General features: G+C 46.6%; 2 protein-coding genes across 5 annotated transcripts in view; both read right to left on the bottom strand.

The window, feature by feature from the left end:
* The window catches only part of RSPH6A (radial spoke head 6 homolog A), a 39,187-nt gene extending 35,815 nt beyond the window's left edge, over window positions 1–3,372 (bottom strand). The window contains exons 1-3 of the mRNA XM_029571582.1: window positions 2,277–3,372; window positions 1,957–2,182; window positions 300–1,040 (exon numbers count right to left, since the gene is read on the bottom strand). Coding sequence (XP_029427442.1) covers window positions 300–1,040; window positions 1,957–2,182; window positions 2,277–2,650 — 1,341 coding nt within the window. The 5' untranslated portion in view covers window positions 2,651–3,372. The remainder of the gene's footprint in view (window positions 1–299; window positions 1,041–1,956; window positions 2,183–2,276) is intronic.
* Window positions 3,373–17,656: 14,284 nt separating this feature from the next.
* The window catches only part of SYMPK (symplekin), a 169,067-nt gene continuing 166,203 nt past the window's right edge, over window positions 17,657–20,520 (bottom strand). For all 4 annotated transcript variants that reach the window (XM_029619579.1, XM_029619576.1, XM_029619577.1 and 1 more), the window contains exon 27: window positions 17,657–18,000. In XM_029619579.1, the coding sequence (XP_029475439.1) occupies window positions 17,803–18,000 (198 nt within the window). In that variant the 3' untranslated portion in view covers window positions 17,657–17,802. The remainder of the gene's footprint in view (window positions 18,001–20,520) is intronic.

Raw genomic sequence — 20,520 nt, forward strand, 5'->3', positions numbered from 1 at the left:
CACATAAGTGATGCGACTGACTGAATGCCTCATTTGATATTGAAGCGATGTAGAATATAATTTTATAATTTATGCTAATTGTCATCATCCAATATACCGTCTGTCATTGTTAAACTTTATAGAAGGCAGAATCAATTTTATATTGTATCATATATTTTGTCATTGTAAAGTTTGCTTTTGTTTTGCCTATTATATATGTAATAATGTAAACCACGCCAAACAATTTTATAGAGAAAGCAGTATATAAAACTTTTCAAATAAATAAACAAATAAATAAGGTGTATTATCTTTATTGTTACCTGCGGTAGAATATGCTGGATATGGTGTACCCAATTAGACAAGTTCTCCACCATCTCTAGCGAAGAGATGCCCTCAAATTCAGGATTCTCTTCATAGCTGGAGCGGACCATGCCTTCCTCTTCCTCCTCTTCTTCTTCCCCGAACTGGTAAAAGCCCAGAGGGCTTACCTGTGTGCCCCCTGAGATGCGGGCAATCTGTGCCCGCAGGTAGTTCATCTCGTTGCCTGGGAAGGGTGGGTAACTCACTACGGGGGAATCTAGTCGCCCGGTGAAAAACTTGCGGATTTTTCTTGCTGCCACAATCTGTGCTGGTGTGACCATCGGCAGCCTCACCCAGGGTGTCCCTGGCTCACTGCACACCAGGTAGCTGAACTTATTGGTGCCTGTCCGGTTTTCCTCTTTTGGGATGACAGGTGGAGGTTTGTAGGTGGATTTTGGCGGCTCATCTTCGTGCTCCTCTTTCTCTTCTTCGTCTTTCAATTCCCCTTCTTGCTCCAGCTCTTCAGCTTCTTCCTCCTGGTCCATCTCATCCTCCCCTTCCCGGTACTCCACTTCTGCTATGACATAGTTGAATTCGATGCCTAGAATTTTGCCCCAGAAGCGGCATTTCTGGATAGGCTGGCTTTCCACCAGTTGCTTTAAGGCCAGGTATATACGGCAAGTCTCATCTCTGCTGAGTCCCACTCCAGCTTGCTCAAAGTTATAGGCCAATTCTACCACATTGGGAAGGGCAGTCTCCATCTGCCAGAAAAAAAAAAAATTGTTAAGAGCGTCTCATCCACTCAATTCTGCATCTTCCAAAATCAGTACCTTTTGTTGTCAATATGCAATTGCTAAAGCTCTCTTCCCCCTCAGGGATAATGAACACTGTATTCACAGCATACCCAGCTCTGACCAAGTCAAGAACAAGAAGCCTGGCTAAGGATCTTTTTATGGGTGACGTGTTTTGTTCAGCAAAAGTAAAAATTAGAATAATATTTTGCAACAAATGAAGGGGATAGAATTTGAGATGAGAAGGAAGGATGTGAAGGGGCACAGTTACAGTGTGTGTTTTTGAGTAGGGAGAGGATCAGGTATTGTGTGCATTTGGGGTGGGAAGGGGATAAGATATTCTTTTTTTTATTCTATTTTCCTTATTTTGTAACAATACAGCTTTGACACAAAACACTAGAGCCTACATCCCTCCTTAAATTAAAATCTCCAAGGATGCAACGTTACATATATAATATCTATCAAGTCAGTCCACTCTTTCATGATTAAATGAAGTTTTTCACACCAAAAACAGATATTCAGAAGCTTGTAGGCCAGTGGGTATTTTATTTATTTATTATTTTTATTATACCGAGTTTCATGATATGCACTTTGAGAAGATTTGAGAATAAATAAATAAATTTTATTTATTTATTCTCAAATCTTATATTCCGCCTCTTCCAAGAAGACTCTGTTCAGTGCAGATATTTTATAGGGCCTGTATGCAAATTTTCAAAGGGAATCTCCTTGCTAAATTTCTGTATAACAGAACAGATACTATTGGCAGTACCTTACAGTGTCTCATAGATATAACACAAAAACAACAGTGCTCACAGCCAGCATCTCAATTTCTAGAAGTCACCATAACACACCATCAATGAGTTATATGGTAGCCCTTAAAGCTCACCATCTCCTCCTCTTCCTGTTCATCTCCGCCTGCCTTCAGGAAGAGAGCCTTGTGCTTCTCAGCTAACTCGTAAGTTTCTAGTACAGGATACTGGTCCCGCAGGGTGTCCAGCTTCTTCTGGAATAGCATCCACTTCATGTCCTTACTGATATCTTCAAAGATGTCCACCACATTATCTGGACGCTCATTTAGGATGCGGGTCAGTATCCTGGCTAAGTGATCATACCTGCAAAGAGAAGCAAAAACCATAAAAGTCATTACAACAAAGAAATCCACTTGGCATCAAAGATGTACACCCTACTCATCCATGAAACACTTACAGATTGAGGCCAGATTTAGTGCTGGTCTTTAGCAGAAATGCTTTAGCATTCTGAACCATTAACTGGTAAACATTTGGAGCCAATTCCTCAGATGAACCTGGAACAAAGCCTGGAGCCAGAACAGAGGAACCTGGAGGTAAACCCATGCTGGTCCCTGAAGCCTCAGCGGAGAAGACATCAGCTGGGGCCGAGATGGAACTTGGAGACGAAAATGAGACCTTGGTGGACCCAAAAACGGGAGTAGAAATAGAACCTGGGGTCACACGTGGATCTGCTCCAATAGGAGAGGCTGGAGGCAGACCCACACCCGAAACGCGAGGGGAGTCCGGAGCCGGCTCTGGTTCCTGTTCCTGCGCCTGCTCCGGGTCGGACATGCTGATCTCACAGCCGCTTCCTCTCTCACGAGTGGACTCGGACCTCGCCCCTCGCCCGATACAGGTTCAGCGCTGCTAGCCTCCCTGCCCCTCCTTTCTCAGAACCACTTTCACTCCCGCTGCTGCTCTCCAAGGCAACGGTATTCAGACAGGAGGCGGAGCGTCGCCAGGATAAACCAAGCGGTCGCCAGGGGATCACGTGACAGAGTAGGAACACTGCCCCGATCACGTGAGAGAGCAGGCGCTGCAGCTCGCAGATGGCTGGAGCGACCGGAGGCGACGCTCTTTTGCCTCAACCCTACCGACTCCATGGCTTCGCTATGCCAGTATGGAAGACGCAAGTGTACACGGCTCCACCAATGTATCTCTCTTCTGCCCTGCAGCACCTTCCCCTACCAGACCTTTAATCAGCCCCTGCCCCCAGCACAAAATCAGCATTCGGGATGCAGGAGACAGTACTGCCCGAACGCATGCTAGTCCAGTACTAAAACACACAGTTCACTTCACCACGTGATTCCGCTGTCCCTCTCCGACAGTCTAACCTGGTCAAGGTGGCGATGGGTTAATAATCACAGATTTGGATGATTGCCGAGGCCTCTGTATTGCTGAAGCTGTTTTTCAGTCATTTCCCTTTTCCGTACTTTGTTTTGTTTTATTGTTTTTTTTGTTGGGATTTTTTTTTTTTGGCGGGGGGGGGGCGGGTTTAGGCCTTCCAGCCTTCAATAATTTTAGGACTGCTCTATAGTAGTACTACAGCTTGTGTAGTGATCGGAGGCAGAAGCATGTAAAGTTAATTTATAAAACTAATGGGCAATTGCAGTATTTTTACAGTATACTCATACATTAGTGCTTAGTGCATAATACAAAACTAAATTAATACAATTTCACAACAGACACAATAAGTGTTTAATGGTTGGGAGCTTCAAATGTGGTTGCTAGATTTTATTTATTTTTTCCCTGCTCGTGCAGGGGGGTTGTACGCACGTTTTCCTCCCCTTACTGCATAAGGGGTAAGGGAAACCGCGCGTCCAAGAGCGCACTGTACTGTATCTGCCAGTATGTCTGTACTCGTGAATGCAGCCTCCTCCTAATGTACATATTCCACCAACTAACCATACATATGATTGACTCTGTTATGATACTAACTCCGCTTATGTAACCCATCCTATACCGTTTGAATCTTGTAAACCATTATATCCATGTTTCTCGTATGTAATTCGTCCTATACCGATCAAATCTTGTAAGCCGTTATGATGGTGACACCGAATGAAGATATATAAAACTTGATAAACAAACAAACATAAAAATCATGCCATACTGGGTCAGACCAAGGGTCCATCAAGCCCAGGATCCTGTTTCCAACAGTGGCCAATCCAGGCCATAAGAACCTGGCAAGTACCCAAAAACCAAATCTATTCCATGTTACCATTGCTAGTACTAGCAGTAGCTATTTTCTAAGTCAACTTAATTAATAGCAGGTAATGGACTTCTTCTCCCAGTACTTATCCAATCCTTTTTTAAACACAGCTATACTAACGGCACTAACCACATCCTCTGGCAACAAATGTCAGAATTTAATTGTGTGTTGAGTGAAAAAGAACTTTCTCAGATTAGTTTTAAATGTGCCACATGCTAACTTCATGGAGTGACCCTAGTCTATTATCTGAAAGAGTAAATAACCGATTCACATCTACCCATTCTAGAGCTCTCATGATTTTAAACACCTCTATCATATCCATCCCCCCCCCCCAACTACACTAAAGATGCTTAGCTGAGGGAGGGACCCACTGATGTCAACTCAGGTCTGCAAGCAGTATGCTACTTTAAGAAAAAAAAAACTTCCTCTCTTTTTTTTTTTCCCCTCTTTTCTCTTCACACAGTCCCCAATTGGGGAGAATATGGGTGGGCTGATGATGGGGCAGGGCTCTATCTGTGCCATTAGCTTTTACTTTGGCTCCAGCAGCTGGTACAGGTACATAACCCACTTGTGGGGACTGGCCTGACTGAGTCTAGAGGAAATTTTGTTAAAAGACCCTTACTGAAGTCATAGTCGTCTGTTGTCAGCAGCAGAGGCTAGTTTGCGTTAGAGGCTATGTTTACTAACTTTTCAGGCGCTTTGGAGAGACGGACACATCGCACGGGCGAAAGCGGCCCAATTGCACGCACAGGGCCCGCTTTTGCCCGTACAATGCGTCCGTCTTCACGGGCAGCTGGAGGCAGGGGAGCCGCGGTCGTCTTCGCCGATGTCCGTCTCCAGCGGGGGGGCTGCAAAAAAAGTAAGTTGCTTCGTTGCTTTACACTGCCAGTCCTCTCTCCCCTCCTCCCGAAGCAAGGCTGCTTTTTGGGAGGAGGGGAGAGAGGACTGGCAATCCCGAGCATAGGATTGCCCGTCCTCTCTCCCCTCTCTTGCAACTTTTTTTTTTCATTTTTTTTCCCCACTTTCATTGCTTCGGGAGGAGGGGAGAGGACTGGGGCTGCCCCAGAGACCAGCACCCATGGAGGCGGCCAGGGCAGGTGAGCGGGGGCTGGGGGAAAGTTTGCCGCCTACCCTTACCCCTGCCTCTAACGCAGGGGTAAGGGTAGGTGGTAAGTTAGCAGGTTAAACGCGCAGCAAAACGGCAGGGTAAAAAAGCGAGTCGGGGTGCGCGTTACGGTATGGGAGGGAATAGCTAATTCGATCGTTTGCATGTAATATACATGCCACGTGCGGAAGGGGTTACCCGGGGATTTAAGGATGCGGTAAGAGTAGGTTAAAGGGGATTGTGTATCGCAGGAAGGGCTAACGCGGCCGAAAAGTGGGTAGAAAGTGGGTTAGGAGCAGGGTAACCGCGGCCTCACTTTACTGTATTGACCTGTAAGTTTGTTGTGCTTACACTGCTCCCGCAGGATGAGACTCCTGCAACTTGGACCCACCGGAGGTACGCCCTCTGCACCAGACTGCTGCTCACTGCAGCCTAATGGCCACAGCAGAAACCTTAAAAATCCGCTTGAGATGGAGCTCCAACTTTCAATGCTGCACATACCTCAATAGTTTTCTTGGTGACTGCCGACACAGAGGCATCCACCTTGACAGAGACAACAATTCTAAGGTAAAGGATAGAGCTTCGCCATAGCTCCTCCAACTTGCAGACCGAACTCAGGAGTATTCCCACTCCCAGACTTGTGAAAGGGAAAAGCCTTAGCCGGCCTTGTCAGGCCATCCAAAATCAGATCTGCTCCCGCCATGTCAGACTCTTCCTGCGGCACCTTGATTCCAAACTCCTGAAGAAGCTGTGGATTCAGCAGTCCAAGTTACTCTCTGCAAAAAAGAGGCAAACCATCTTGGGATGGTCCCCTTTAGCCACAGGCATCTCCTGCGGATCCTGGATCAAGTCTAGCGCGTCTTGCGGTGGTATCTCCTGGGACTTCCCCAGGGGCCTCCTGCTGATCCTCCGAATCATACCTATCATCCTTTGGGGCCCCAGAAGCCAAGCCAAAAAGATACAGAAGTCCCTCAGTGCACTCTCTCTTAGGAGGATTAGACTTTGTGCTTTAGCCAAGAAGCACCTTACCCCCCAATCCTACCCCCGCCCCCCCCCCCCCCCCCCCCCCAATGCTTTCCTGCCAGAAAAGCCTTGTGCATCAGTAGAATAAACTCAGAGGAAAAAACTTGAGTCCTCAGATTCATGATCCTGAGGGGATCCAACATCCACAGGCCCCATATCCAGAGGGAAATTTTCCCCTTCAAGGTCAGTACCCAGCAGCAGTGGAGCAGACAAGCATTCACCTCATGTTTCTTTGCCATCCTCCCTCAGGCTGGTTTCAATTGTGCCAGGAAATTACTCAAGAATCAAGGTCATGTGGCTGTTCTCATCTCAGGGTAAGCAGTTCCAACACACTACTTTGCTCGCTCTGAGGTGGGGTTTAAAAATGATCCAGGCCATTATCAGCTCTGCTCCATTTCTGCATGGAGCTAATACTGATTTAAATAGCTGGCTCTACTCTGCTTACTGGGTCCAAGTAAAAAGGTGACAGAACACCATTGTGGGTTATTCCACCAGACATGAAGTCCTGGGTAACAGACACAAAAAGAGGTTGAATTAGCACAAGTTTGAACTTGTGAGTTGTAGCGCTTATCAAGGCTAACACTTTTATGATTGACACTATTGCTCATAAGTTTCAAACTTGTGCTAATGCAACCCTTTTCTGTGTCTACTTTTTGTTCATCAGTATTTGCTTCAGTATCACCCCCTTCTCCTCCCGCTCCATGTAGAAAAGGAGAGGGGGAATAATACAAGGGAAGAGGCTGGATTAGGGAGCAGCGTGGCTGTTCTCTGTTGTCTGCTCTAGGCTCACCTCCTTTTTCCTGCAGGCTGCTTGGAGGAGAGAGGCTGGAGTAGAACGCCCCTGCTGCTCTGCCTCATAAGTCTGAAAAGAAGTGGCATAACTGCATGCCAAGACCGTTCCCGCACAAATTATGCCCTAGATGTGCGAGCTTCAATTTTTATTTATTTAAAGTCTTTTATATACCGGAGTTAGTAGGGACATCACACCCGTTTACATTTGAACAGCAGGTTAGAAAATACATTTTAACAGGGAGTAGTAACTGGGAGGGGGATAACAACAGTGCAGCATGGAAGATAGCTTAAAATAACATCATCAAAAGAACCTGGAGATCCTTAGCAGAAGGGTAGTGGTATCTTAGTATATCGGTGCAAGAGAAGACATTAGTTGGGGGTGATTATTCAGGGTATGCGCATTTGAATAGCCAATTTTTTAATTTCTTTTTAAACTTGATAGCACAGGGTTCAAGGCGCAAGTTTGGAGGCAGGGAATTCCAGAGTGAAGGGCCTGCAACTGAGAGGGCACGGTCGCGTGTGGACGTGAGGTGGGCTGTTTTTAGAGAGGGTACAAGTTGAGTGCCTTTATTGACAGTTCTGGAGGGCTGGGTGGAATGGGGGAATTTAACAGGAATGTCTAGCCAATTGGAGTTGTGAACATAAATGGATTTGTGTACAATGGTTAAGGCTTTGTAGTGAATACGGGAGCGGATTGGGAACCAGTGAAGATCTCTGAGGATGGGGGTGATGTGCTCATATTTGCGGGTGTTTGAGATGATTCTTGCTGTTGCATTTTGCAGCATTTGTAGAGGTTTTATCGTGGCATAGGGGAGCCCTAGGAAAAGTGCGTTACAGTAGTCCAGTTTGGTAGAGATGGTGGCTTGGACAACTGTACGGAGATCTTGGGTGTATAGCAGGGGTTTGAGTTTTTTCAGGACATTGAGTTTGAAAAAACCTTCTTTAAGTATGGAGTTAATGTATTTCTTCATGATGGTACATTCAAAAGATTCTGGCCTAACATTTCAGTAGACCTATACATTTTTAAAAGTGAGCTGAAAGATTCTGGGGCTTTAGAACTCAAGACCTTGTGAATCAGCATAAAGACCTTAAAGCTGATCCAAAATTGGTTTTAGAGTCAGTGAAGGAATGCTAGTATAGGCAATATATGATCACTTAATTATGGGCCAGTTAAGATTCTTACAGCAGCATTTTGTATCATCTGTAAGGTGCTGTTAGTCAAAGCTGGAGACAGAATTTGTGTAATCTAATTTAATACAACTCATGCACTACTGTTCTGAAATTGATGGCAAAAAAGGTTTTAGTTTTTGAAAACGACACTCCTAAAAAAAGGAAGTCTTATAACATTCTTTATTTGGGGGGGATGAAAAAATAAGGACCTGTACAAGTAACCCCCAAATTACATACTTGTTCCAAAATGGGAAAATCTTTACCCATGAAACAAAAGGAAGGAATAATCGTAAAATGCAGTAAAATTAATATTTCTGTTTTGCCAACATTTAAGGCTAGTCTGTTTTCTCATAGCCAGTTATTAGTAGATGTCAGGCATGTCATGACTGGAACAAAAATTTGTATTATCTGCATAAAGATGCAGATATCAAGATCTCTGAAAAGTTTGAAAAGCAGAGATATATAAACTTTAGAAAACTTTGCTGATAAGGCAGAGCGCAGACTGCTGAAAATTACCCTCTTATTGGCCAGATTATAAAACCTTCAATATAGGACAATCTTTTTATATTCAAGGCTATAATCACGGTCTCTTCCCCCACCTAAGCCTGGTGGTACTCCACTAAGCCTGGCAGGACATAGTGGCACAGCATTTGCTGCTCCTTAAGTTCACCAGATGCTTTCTCTTCCCCTACCTGGGCCCAGCAGTATGGAACAGCAGTCCAACCTGGCGTCTTGTGCAGCAGTCTTCAACACTGATGGGATGGGCTCCATCGGGGCTGTTGTGTGGCAGTCTTCAGCCCCAGCTCCACCGGGGCACTTGAAAACCAGTCTTCAGCAGAGATTGCTTTGGCTATAATTATAAGACGATGTAGGCTTTCTGACATACATGTTTAAAAAAACAAAAAAAAACCCCCACCTTGTAAGTGGGCCTTTTTTATGTTGTTGTCATCAGACAGCTTCATCTTTGATGATTTGTGATTTAAGTCTGATCTGGCTGTGACTAAAGCAGGACTTTCAAGACTTTTGGCCTGGGACTCATCTCCACTGCTCAGTTTGGATCTCCTATAAAGGTGACTTTATTGGTGAAGAATTTCAATAAGGGCACAATTTTGAAAATTGTCCAGTCAGCTGTAAAGTCTGTGGAACTTTCAACCCATGGAGTTTGCACCAATTCTCAAAGTATAAGCACACCCCTTTGAAAATTCCTAACAAAAACGGAACCACAGAGATTTTTATCTGTCCGAGAGTCCTTTTTCTGGCCAAAACAGTTGTTGCCTCCTCTACAAAAAAGTGGGTAATGTGCCTACTTTTATCTACAGAGTAGGCAATAGCCCTACTACCCCAAACCAAAAAATACCTGATACTTCACTTTCAATGCAAACCCAGCATAACTCTCTGCTTCAACGGCAGGGGAGGAAATTTTGACAATTCACGCATATCCAGCATAGCCCTCTGCTTCAACGGCAGGGGAGCAAGAATGCAAAGCCAGCATAGCTCTCTGCTTCAACGGCAGGAAGTTTGACACTTCACGCATATCCAGCATAGTCCTCTGCTTCAACGGCAGGGGAGCAAGGCTGATACTTCACTTTCAATACATAGCCAGCATGGCTCTCTGCTTCAACGAGAGGGGAGAATGAAGAAAGGTTGATCTATATTCAGGCAACAACCAACAAGGACTAAATTACATAGTCTGAATAAACAGATAAGCATGGGTGTAGCTTGCTTATTGCGGTGGTTAATACCCCTAACTAAATTAAACTATTTCACTTGGATGCAGTTCCAACACTGCTCTCTACATTAATGGTGGGGGTGGAAGGGAAATAGAATAAAAAAGGTTACTAAGAGCCAAGAGAAACAGATAAGTATGTGAGAGAAAAAAAAAGTGTGGAAGCTTGCTGGGCAGACTGGATGGGCCGTTTGGTCTTCTTCTGCCGTCATTTCTAAGTTTCTATAATGGCCTTTTACACAGGCTTTTGAAAATTGCACTCTAGGTTCCCTGTTCTGGGGTAAAAGGGGAACTCTCATGAATAACATCCATTTGGTTTTCGTGTTTGCATCTATATTCCATTTTTTTTAATATAATCTAATTTGAATTTTTCCCGATGCAGGCTGTTTGCCTAAATATGACCATGCTGGGAATTTTCTTAGTTTTTCAGGTTTCATTTTTTGTTGTCTTTAATAAGTTGTTCATTTTACCTTTACTGGCTGTTTTATTATTTTCAAGCTTTTATATCCTTTACTAATAATTTTATGTGGGACTATTTTAATACTTTAAAAAATATTTTCCCTTTTCACCACTTCTTGTATTGCTTCTTGTTAGCTTTGTAGTTGACTTTCAACTTGTTAGCTATCTGTGGAAATATAACAGGCATGTGAATCTAAGCTGGACATTCTTAACATCCAATCCCTCCTCTCAAAGTTCAACAGATATGTACAAAATGCCCCTTTTGCTATACCAGACTAACACGGCTAGCATGTCCCAATGAGAGACTCACCCAATCAATCGGGCCGATACAGAACAGTGCGCTCCATCGGAGCGCACTGTTAACCCTCGATTGGACGCACGTTTTCGACGCGCTAGTGATACCCCTTTATTCAGTAAGGGGTCGAAAATGCACGTCCAACCCTCCCTGAACCTAATAGCGCCCGTAACATGCAAATGCATGTTGATGGCTCTATTAGGTATTCCTGCGCGATTCAGAAAGGAAAATGTGCAGCCAAGCCACACATTTTACTTTCAGAAATTAGCGCCTACCCAAAGGTAGGCGCTAATTTCTTCGGGCACCGGGAAACTGCACCGAAAAGCAGTAAAAACTGCTTTTCTGTGCAACCTCCGACTTAATATCATGGCGATATTAAGTCGGAGGTCCTGAAAGTTAACAAAAGTTAAAAAAAAAAAAAAATTTGAAGTTGGCCCGCGGCTCGAAAACCGGACGCTCAATTTTGCCGGTGTCCGGTTTCCGAACCCGTGGCTGTCAGCAGGCTTGAGAACAGACGCTGGCAAAATTGAGCGTCGGCTGTCAAACCCGCTGACAGCCGCCGCTCCGGTCCAAAAAGAGGCATTAGGGACGCGCTAGTGACCCTAGCGCCTCTGTTTACCGCCGAGCCTAATTTGCATACTGAATCGCGCGCACAGGAGAGTGGCCTGTGCGTTCGCCGAGAGAGCGGGCATTCACCCACTCTCCCGCAGACTTTACTGTATCGGCCCAATAATTGGTAATTAAAATTTCCCATTATTGTGTTATCTAATTTGTTAGCTTTCCACAGTGTCTCTCGTCAGTAGTATATCCCCACTGCTATGGTCTTCCCCATCACAAAGGAAATTCTATCCATAGATATTTCAAAGTGCAATTTGTCTCCTGCACTACCCTTTATCCTGTTTGACTCTATGCCATCCTTAAAAGTTCCTGGGGATTATTCCTATTGCCCCTATCAGGCACAATCCAACTATTTTGTGTGTACTTTTCTTACTCAGATGCATATTTGGCACTGTGCAGATCTATGGTATATATGGCAGAAATGGAATGCAATGGAGAAATTACTTACCTACTTTCGTTTTCCTTAGTGTAGACAGATGGACTCAGGACCAATGGGTATAGTGTGCTCCTGATAGCAGTTGGAGACGGATCAGTTTTCAATCTGACATCAGCCCTAGTACATATACCCCTGCAGGACGCCATGCTCTTCAGTATTCTCACTTCGAAAAGCAATTGTGGATATATGTGTGACTGAATAACTTGATTAACTTGGTTAACTTTGATTAACTTGGTTAACTTGAACTGGTTGATGTGGTTATAGCTGGAGACCGCCAGTGCACTCAACCGAGAAACGCCATCACCCGGTAGGTATCGGTATCCTAATTAGAGCGAAGCTTGGCTTACCCGTGTTTGTCTTACTCTCTGGGATTGTCCCCCAAGGTTTCCGTGATTATCGGCAGCCGTGGGCGGGATGCTGAGTCCATCTGTCTACACTAAGGAAAATGAAATTATCAGGTAAGTAATTTCTCCATTTCCTAGTGTGTAGCAGATGGACTCAGGACCAATGGCATGTACAAAAGCTACTCCCGAACCGGGTGGGAGGCTGCCTGTGGCCCACTTAGTACTGCCCTTGCGAATGCTGTGTCTTCCCGAGCCTGAACATCCAGGTGATAGAACCTAGAGAAGGTATGAATGGAGGACAGATCTCGGCGGGTGACAGCATCTTGGTTTCCGCTCAGGACACTGCCTGGGCTCTAGTGGAATGGGCCTTGACTTGTAGAGGTTGAGGCTTGCCTGCCTCTATGTTGGCCGCCTTGATAACTTTTGATCCAGTGGGCTACAGTTGTCCATGAGGCCGCTTCCCCTTGTTTCTTCCCGCTGTGAAGGACGAAGAGGTGGTCCGTCTTTCGTATGGATTCCGACCTTTCCAGATATCAGAGTAGGAGTCTGCCGATGTTAAGATGGCGAAAGCGGCGAGATTCTTCCAAGTCCTTATGCTCATCTGGCGATGGCAGCGAGATGGTTTGGTTTAGATGGAAGTGAGGAACCACTTTTGGGAGGAAGGAGGGGACCGTGCACAGCTGTATGGATCCCAGTGTGAACCTGAGGGAGGGTTCTCGACAGGACAGTGCTTGAAGCTTGGAGATGCGCCAGGCCGAGCAGACGGCCACTCGGAATGCAGTCTTCAGTGTTAGTAGTCGGAGGGACAGACCGTGGGTGGGTCTGAAGGAGGCTCCTGCTAGGAAGTCTAGGACTAGATTGAGATTCCATAAAGGTACCGGCTACTTCAGGGGTGGTCAGATCTGCTCAGGAAACGGGAGACATTCGGATGAGAGGCTAGGCTGCTGCCCCCCACCTTGGCTCTGTAGCAGGCCAACGCGGCCACCTGCACCTTGATGGAGTTCAGACAACCCCTTCTGTAAGCCGTTTTGCAGGAATTCCAGAATTGTGGGAATTTTGACTGTCCGCGGGAGGATGTCTAGGTCTTCACACCAGGCTTCAAATATTCTCCATATTCGTATGTAGGTTAGCGATGTGGAAAACTTGTGTGCTTGGAGCAGAATGTCAATCACCACCCCCGAGTATCTGCTCTTCTTCAGGCAGGTCCTCTCAATGGCCAGACCGTAAGAGAGAATAGAGTTGGGTCTTAGTGGAGGATCGGGCCTTGTTGGAGCAGATCCCTGTGAGGAGGTAGAGGGATAGAGCTCCCTGTCAGTAGCCTTTGCATGTCTGCGTACCATGGCCTTCTTGGCCAGTCCGGGGCCACTAGAAGTACTGGTCTTCTATCTTGCGGATGATTCCACCCAGTAGCGGCCACAGTGGGAAGGCATATAGCAGGATTTCCTGTGGCCAGGCCTGGACGAGAGCATCGATCCCTTGGGATTATGGTTCCCATCTGCGACTGAAGAAGTTGGGAACTTGGGCGTTTGACTGGCGTTCCCCAGCGGTTTACTATCAACTGGAAGGCTGTGTTAGACAGCCTCCATTCCCCTGGGTCTAGACTTTCTCTGCTGATGTAATCCGCAGTGACGTTGTCTTTTCCCGTGATGTGGGCGGCTGAGATCTCTTGTAGGTTTGATTCTGCCCACGCCATTAGGGGGTCTATTTCCAGGGACACCTGTTGGCTTCTGGTTCCTCCCTGACGGTTGATGTAGGCCACTGTTGTGTCATTGTCCAACATGACCGATTCGCTCCGGAGTCTGTGACTGAACCGTAGGCAGTCTAGCCTGACTGCCGGTGCTTCCAGTCGGTTGATGTTCCAGCCTGACTCTTCCTTGTCCCATTGCCCCTGGGCAGTCAGTTCCTGGCAGTGGGCTCCCCACCCTCGTAGACTCGCATCCATGGTAAGCAGGATCTAGGTCGGCGGGGATAGCCTTACTCCCTTGCTCAGATGGTCGTCTTGTACCTACCATTTCTTGAGAACAATAAAATAGATGGAATAGTGCCCAGTATTTTGTTGTTGCTTGGGTACCGGCATTATGGCCTTTAAGGTGAGCAATTTGGTCAGCGTGGTTTCCACTGCCGTCCTTCTTGGAGAAGTCGTGGCAGGGATATTTCACAAATTTGTCCGGAGGAATGTTGTGGAAGTCCAGATAATATCCCTCTCGAATGATGGTTAGGACCCACTTGTCCAAAGTTATCTCGACCCATCTTTGGTAGAATAGGGCAAGCCTGCCCCCTATGGCTTCTTCCTGGATGGGCCAGCTGATTTTCATTGCGGGGTGTGGCTGGGGCCTGGGCCTCCTCCCCTTCTGTTGTGCTTTTCCAAAAGGACTGGCCCCTGCCTGCAGGGCGAGATGTTTGATATGTACTTTTGTACGGTTTGAAGCACCGTGATCCCCTGCCCTTAGATGTTTGGGGCGATGGGCTCTGGGCTTCTCTTGATCTTGTCCTCCGGTAGCCGCGGTAGTGGGGATTTGCCCCATTTGTCAGCTAACTTCTCCAGTTCACTTCCGAACAGGAGGGTTTCCCTTAAAGGGCATTCTTGTGAGTCTAGTCTTGGACGTTGCGTCGGCCGACGAGCTGGGAGCCAGAGTTGCCTTCTGGCTGCCACGACGGACGAAACACCTCTGGCTGCAGTGCGTACCAGGTCGGAGGTCGCATCAGTGAGGAATGATACTGCTGGTTCTAGTGCTTCTACAGGCATGGTGGCGTTCCTGGTCTTAGATAAACAGGCGCGTGTCACCACGGCACAGCAGGCAGCGATCTGTAGCGACAGCGCTGAAACGTCAAATGAATGTTTGAGGATGGATTCCAGATGTCTGTCCTGGGCATCCTTGAGTGCCGCTCCTTCCTTGACTGGGATAGTAGTGTGCTTAGTGACCGCGCAGACCATGGCATCCACTTTGGGGAATACCAGGAGATCTTTGGCGGCGGGGTCCAGGGGGTACATGGCTGCCAGGGTCCGGCCCCCGGAGACTCCCATTCCAGATCAATCAGCTGTTGGATGGCTTGCAACAAAGGAAAATGGTGGGAGGCCTGACTGAGTCCCTCGAGGAGGGGGGTTCATCTTCTGTTCCCCTGTGGCACTTGTGCCTGGGATAGCGAGCTCTTTCAAGCTGTGCGCCATGAGGTCTGAAAGCTCGTCTTTGGTGAAGAACCGCCTCATGATTCGGTAGGGTTCCATTCCTGGAGGGATTTCTCCTTCCTCCAGGGAGTCTTGATCCTCATCCGAGGTGTCTGTGTCCCCAGTGCTGGGGCTTTTGGGCGGGCAAGGCACTTCTCTGGGTTTAGAGGGTCCCGGGATGTCAGGGTCCTCTGGGGGAGGCTGTGGCTGTGTCATCGGGGGCGCCGGTTGCATATGGACAAAGGGATGTAGGCCTTTGAAGAACTCTACCCAGGAGAAAGATGCTGGGTCTAAATTGAGAGGCGCTGCATCCCCAGGGAGCCCTGTTTGAAGGAGGCTCCCGCTGGGGGTAGCGAGGTCCAGTATACTGTCGGTGTATCCAGATCCCACTACCTGGGGAGGACCTTGGGCTGGATCACCCAGGGCCTCCTCGCACTGTGTACACAAGGCTGTGGCCTCTTCGTGCTGCAAAGCTCTAATGTGGCATGCTGGGCAGAGGCCCTGTGCCTTAAGCTTCTTGTCCGGTGGTGCCATGGTTTGTGTGTGCTGGAAAACTTCGGTTTGTGCGTTCAAGCATACGCCGTGAAGCTGAGTTATGCGCTCCGAGTGCGCCGAAGTTGGGCGTGTAGGTCGGATGCGAGCGCCGCTGTGTCCTCGGGGTTTACTTATGCGCCGGTGTTCGCACAAGTGATTTTGTGCGCATGGCTTGCCTCTGTGCGCACAGAACGAATCGGCGGACAGGGCAGCTATCAAATGGAAAATGGTGACGGCGACCACCTCGGAGGGTCTCCATGTGGGAGGGCCCTCGTATCGAACTGGGTCTAGCCCGGATAGGGCTGATCAACCTGGTAGCACTAATGCCGGCTGGCGATCTGTGCGGCTATTCAAGCCTCTGAGACCGGAGACTTAAGAAGTTTTCTACTTTACCTTGTCTTGGCATTTCCCGGTCTCGTTTTGGGCTGTCTCCAGCTGCGGGGGTAGAGGGAAAAGTACCTTCATCGCCGTGCTCAAATTTGCACCCGCTGCCTCTCAGCCGCACCCGATGCCGAGGGCTAAGTCCACACCGGGGGCCGGCTGCTAGACCAAAGCCTACCTCTGAGGGATCGCGGAAATCACCTCAGGAATCTCAATTGGGGGAGGGACCTGTAGGTATCACCGCAGGAGAGCGGGGCTCATCTGTAGAGGTAAGTTTTCTTTGGTTAGAATACTCTAATGCTGTGCAAGCTTGTATAGAGTCCCGAACTGCTATGGAGACGGAAAATACTTAACAGCATGGCGTCCTGCAGGAGTATATGTACTAGGGATGACTTCAGATTGAAATCTGATCAGTCTCCAACTGCTATCAGGAGCACACTATACCCATTGGTCCTGAGTCCATCTGCTACACGCTAAGAAACATATTAAATCATTTAAAGATCTAGTAGAAAAATTCTCAATCCTAAGTGATGGTGAACTTATTTATAACTCAGGCGAGCTTTACAAAGATTTGTAGTCCTGGGCAGGACCCCTAGAAGGCTGAATATAGTACAGGCTGCTCAGACTTGCATTTAGCTCACTATTAAAATAACTTCTCTGCTGTTCCACCAGCTATAAAGCCACAGCAGTGTGGGAACTATTGCATATGGACAAATGCCTTTAGGCCTTTTCCAGAAGATCTGAAAGTATCTGACTGTTTGGAACCAAGAACACAGATGTGACCTACATCTGACTGATGAACTACATGTCTTTAGAGAAAGCAAACAACTCATTTGTCTCTCCTTTGAAGGCAGATAATAGAAGCATAACCTAGCCATACTGCAAGCCAAACAGGGCAATGCTGGCAGGATGGAGGTGGTTGCATACATTCCAGTAAGGCTCAGGGTCTTAGGAGGCTGCAGGTTTGCACAACAGCCTCACTAATTTTGGTGACTACTTAGATTATTAAAAAGCTTGATAGTAAGACCTGTGGGAAGACTCTAGGTTGGATTAAGAATGAGAACTTGTATGCTCATCTATCCAGGATGGTAGAGAACCTTGGTACATTTCTGGCAAAAATGTGGAATATCAAACTTATCACCAGATGAACATTATTTTTATCAGGATTTGGAAACAAGACTACATTTCTTGTTGCTAATAGCAAGGTAATGCAGTTTTGTGAAATTATACTATCATCCTTTTCTAGGGAGCCTATTGTAGCCAAATGCAGAAAGAACAAAGCCCATAAAAAGTCCAAAGTTGTAATGGGAGCAAAATCAGCCTGGCTTGATCTGTGTCCTGTATCATGGAATCATATGATTCCTTCACTCTACACTCTTATTGACAAGGGGAAACAGGACTGCAGATCTCTACAGATCCCTCTCTAATGCAGTAGCAGAAACCTGAGCTGGGCCAAAATATGCAGATTACTATTTTTTAAATAATAAACACAAGCCTAATGATGCTGAATGTTACACAAAGAGAAAAATATAGAGTCAGATTGAACAAATTTAGCTCTTTATTTGGAAAAATGATACATAAATCTTTTGTTGTGATAGGAGAACAGAATATTAGGGTGAATTCCTGGATGTCATTGATACCGATAGATCCTTTCCCTACCCTACTATACCCTCTTCCATTATCTTATCAGGAAGTGTCCTCACAGCTTACACTTTCTTGCTTTTCCTCTGCACCCTGCTCCATTGGTTCTTCCGATTGGTCGGTTGGAGGCATGCTTTCTGCTGCAGCTTCAGAGCTTTTGACTTCTGCCTCATTTGCAATGCTTTCTTCTGAGGCACCAGTATCACTGGCTTCTGCTTCCTTGGTGGCTTCCAATTCCTGGGACTTTCCGGGGTAAAGGAGAGGAAAAAAATAAGACAATGAGGAAGCAAGGAAGAAAAAAAACCCCATTACTGCGAGAGTTCAAGGTGTAGGCAAATGTATGAGTTCTCCCTGCAATTAATTTTAACTATTAATGTATGGTTCAAAAAGCAGTACTATCATCAAAACTAAGTAAGTTTAATACCTTGCACTAGTCTAAGGAAACAAATTTGCTTACCTGCAAATAAGGTTCTCCATAGATAATGAATTAGCCATAACACATGGGTAATATCATCTGACTTTACTGAGAATGCATGGGATTTCATTCTCTCTAAAACCCCTCAGTTTCTTCCAGAGTTTAAGCTTTAGCAAGGTGTCAGCTCTCCAGAGAAGTGGGAGAATATTCATTATGGCTAATTCATCCTGTTGTCTATGGAGAACCCTGTTAATAGGTAAGCAAAATTGCTTTTTCTGCTGATAAGCAAGCATGTTGAGGACTACAAGTTGAGGACTACAAGTGAAGCAATTACTTAAGACAACCGGGCACCACCAAGTGGAAAGTAGACTATTGGATGAAGAGGCTGTGCAGAACTGTTTAACCAAAGTTAATGTCTCCTCAGGACATGCTGTCCAGACAGCAGTGGGACATGAAGGTGTGAACAGATGATCAAGTAGCAGCTTTGCATGTGTCTTCACCGGAAAAGACACTCAGAGCCACTGAAGTCCCCATAAAGGAAAATTGGTTCTTACCTGCTAATTTTCATTCCTGTAGTACCATGGATCAGTCCAGACTCCTGGATTTATGCATCCCTGCCAGCAGATGGAGACGGCGAAAGTTTCACTGACACTGCATCGTAAACCTCAGTGCCACCTGCAGTTCTTCAGTATTGATCGGTACCCAAGCTGAAAGAAGAAAATCCAATTGTAAAACCAACGCAACAAAGAACTAGAACCAATAAACTGTGGCAACCCAAGACTGTATCTATAATAAACACCAGCTGAGCGGGCGACTCTCCCAAACTGGGCGGGTTCTGGACTGATCCATGGTACTACAGGAACAAAAATTAGCAGGTAAGAACCAATTTTCTTTTCCCTGTATGTATCCAGATCAGTCCAGACTCCTGGGATGTACCAAAGCCCCCCTACGCTGGAGGAGACCTGGAGAGTCTCACTCGCAGAACTCTCTTGCCAAAGGAAGAGGAACCTGAATCTCCCACATCCAAACGATAGTGTCTCACAAAGGTATGAAGCGACTTCCAAGTTGCCACACTGCAAATCTCCTGGGGAGAAACCAATTAAGCCTCTGCCTAGGAGGCTGCCTGAGAATGAGTAGAATGAGCTCTCAAGCCTTCAGGGATCGCCCGACCCACTGCCTCTTTCAACCATCACGCGATCGTGGCTTTAGAGGTTTTGAAACCTCGTTTTATGCCGCTCCACACCACAAAAAGGTGGTCAGATCTCCCGAAATTATTCGTCACCTCCAGATAATGTAAGAGAGCCCAAACATCTAACTGCCTGAGCTCTTTCCTCTGAGGATTGGATACATCAACCGTAGGGGAAGGTTGGAAGTTCGACCATCTGGTTCACATGGAATGCTGAAACCACCTTCGGCATAAAAGAAGGAACCGTCCGCAACGATACCCTTGAATTAGAAATCTAAAGGAAGGGGTCCTGACAGGACAGAGCCTGCAACTCTGAAATCTTTCTAGCCGAACATATAATCACTAGAAAAACCACTTTAAGGGTCAAGTCCTTCAGTGTCACACTCCACAGAGGCTCAAAAGGAGACTTACAGTCTGAGGACCAGATTAAGATTCCAGGGTGGACATACACTCCTAACTGGCGGACGCAAGTTCTTAGTGCCTCTAAGGAACCGAACAACATCTGGATGCACTGAAATAGTGGAACCATCAATCTTGCCGTGGAGACACTCAAGGCCGCCACCTGAACTTTAAGCGAGCTAAGAGATAAGCCCTTAGTGAAGCCTTCTTATAGAAAGGACAAAATTCCTGAATGGAAGACTTGAGAGCACTCACACAGTTTGCGGAACACCAAGACTCAAACACCTTCCAAATGCGAATGTAAGCCATACTAGTGGATTTCCATCTGGCTTGAAGCAAGGTGGTTATGACCGCGTCCAGGTAACTACTACGTCTTAACCGGCGCCTCTCAAAAGTCATGCCACTAGACAAAAGTGAGCAGCCTGGTCTGAAAATATGGGGCTCTGACGAAGCAGGCCCGCTATATGACTGAAGTGAATTGGCCTGTCCACCGCCAAGTTGATCAGATCTGCGAACCATGGATGCCACAGCCACTCTGGGGCGACCAGGACTACCTCTCCACGATGTTGTCAATGCAACACAGCACTTTGCCCACCAACGGCCAAAGGAGGAAACACACAAATCAGAATGCCCTGTGGCCAAGGTAGAACCAAAGCATCGACATCCTGGACACTTCAGCTGAGCGGGTGACTCTCCCAAACCAGGCGGGTTCTGGACTGATCCATGGTACTACAGGAATGAAAATTAGCAGGTAAGAACCAAT

The sequence above is a fragment of the Rhinatrema bivittatum genome, chromosome 11 (genome assembly GCF_901001135.1).
Source record: "Rhinatrema bivittatum chromosome 11, aRhiBiv1.1, whole genome shotgun sequence".
NCBI classification, from domain to species: domain Eukaryota; kingdom Metazoa; phylum Chordata; class Amphibia; order Gymnophiona; family Rhinatrematidae; genus Rhinatrema; species Rhinatrema bivittatum.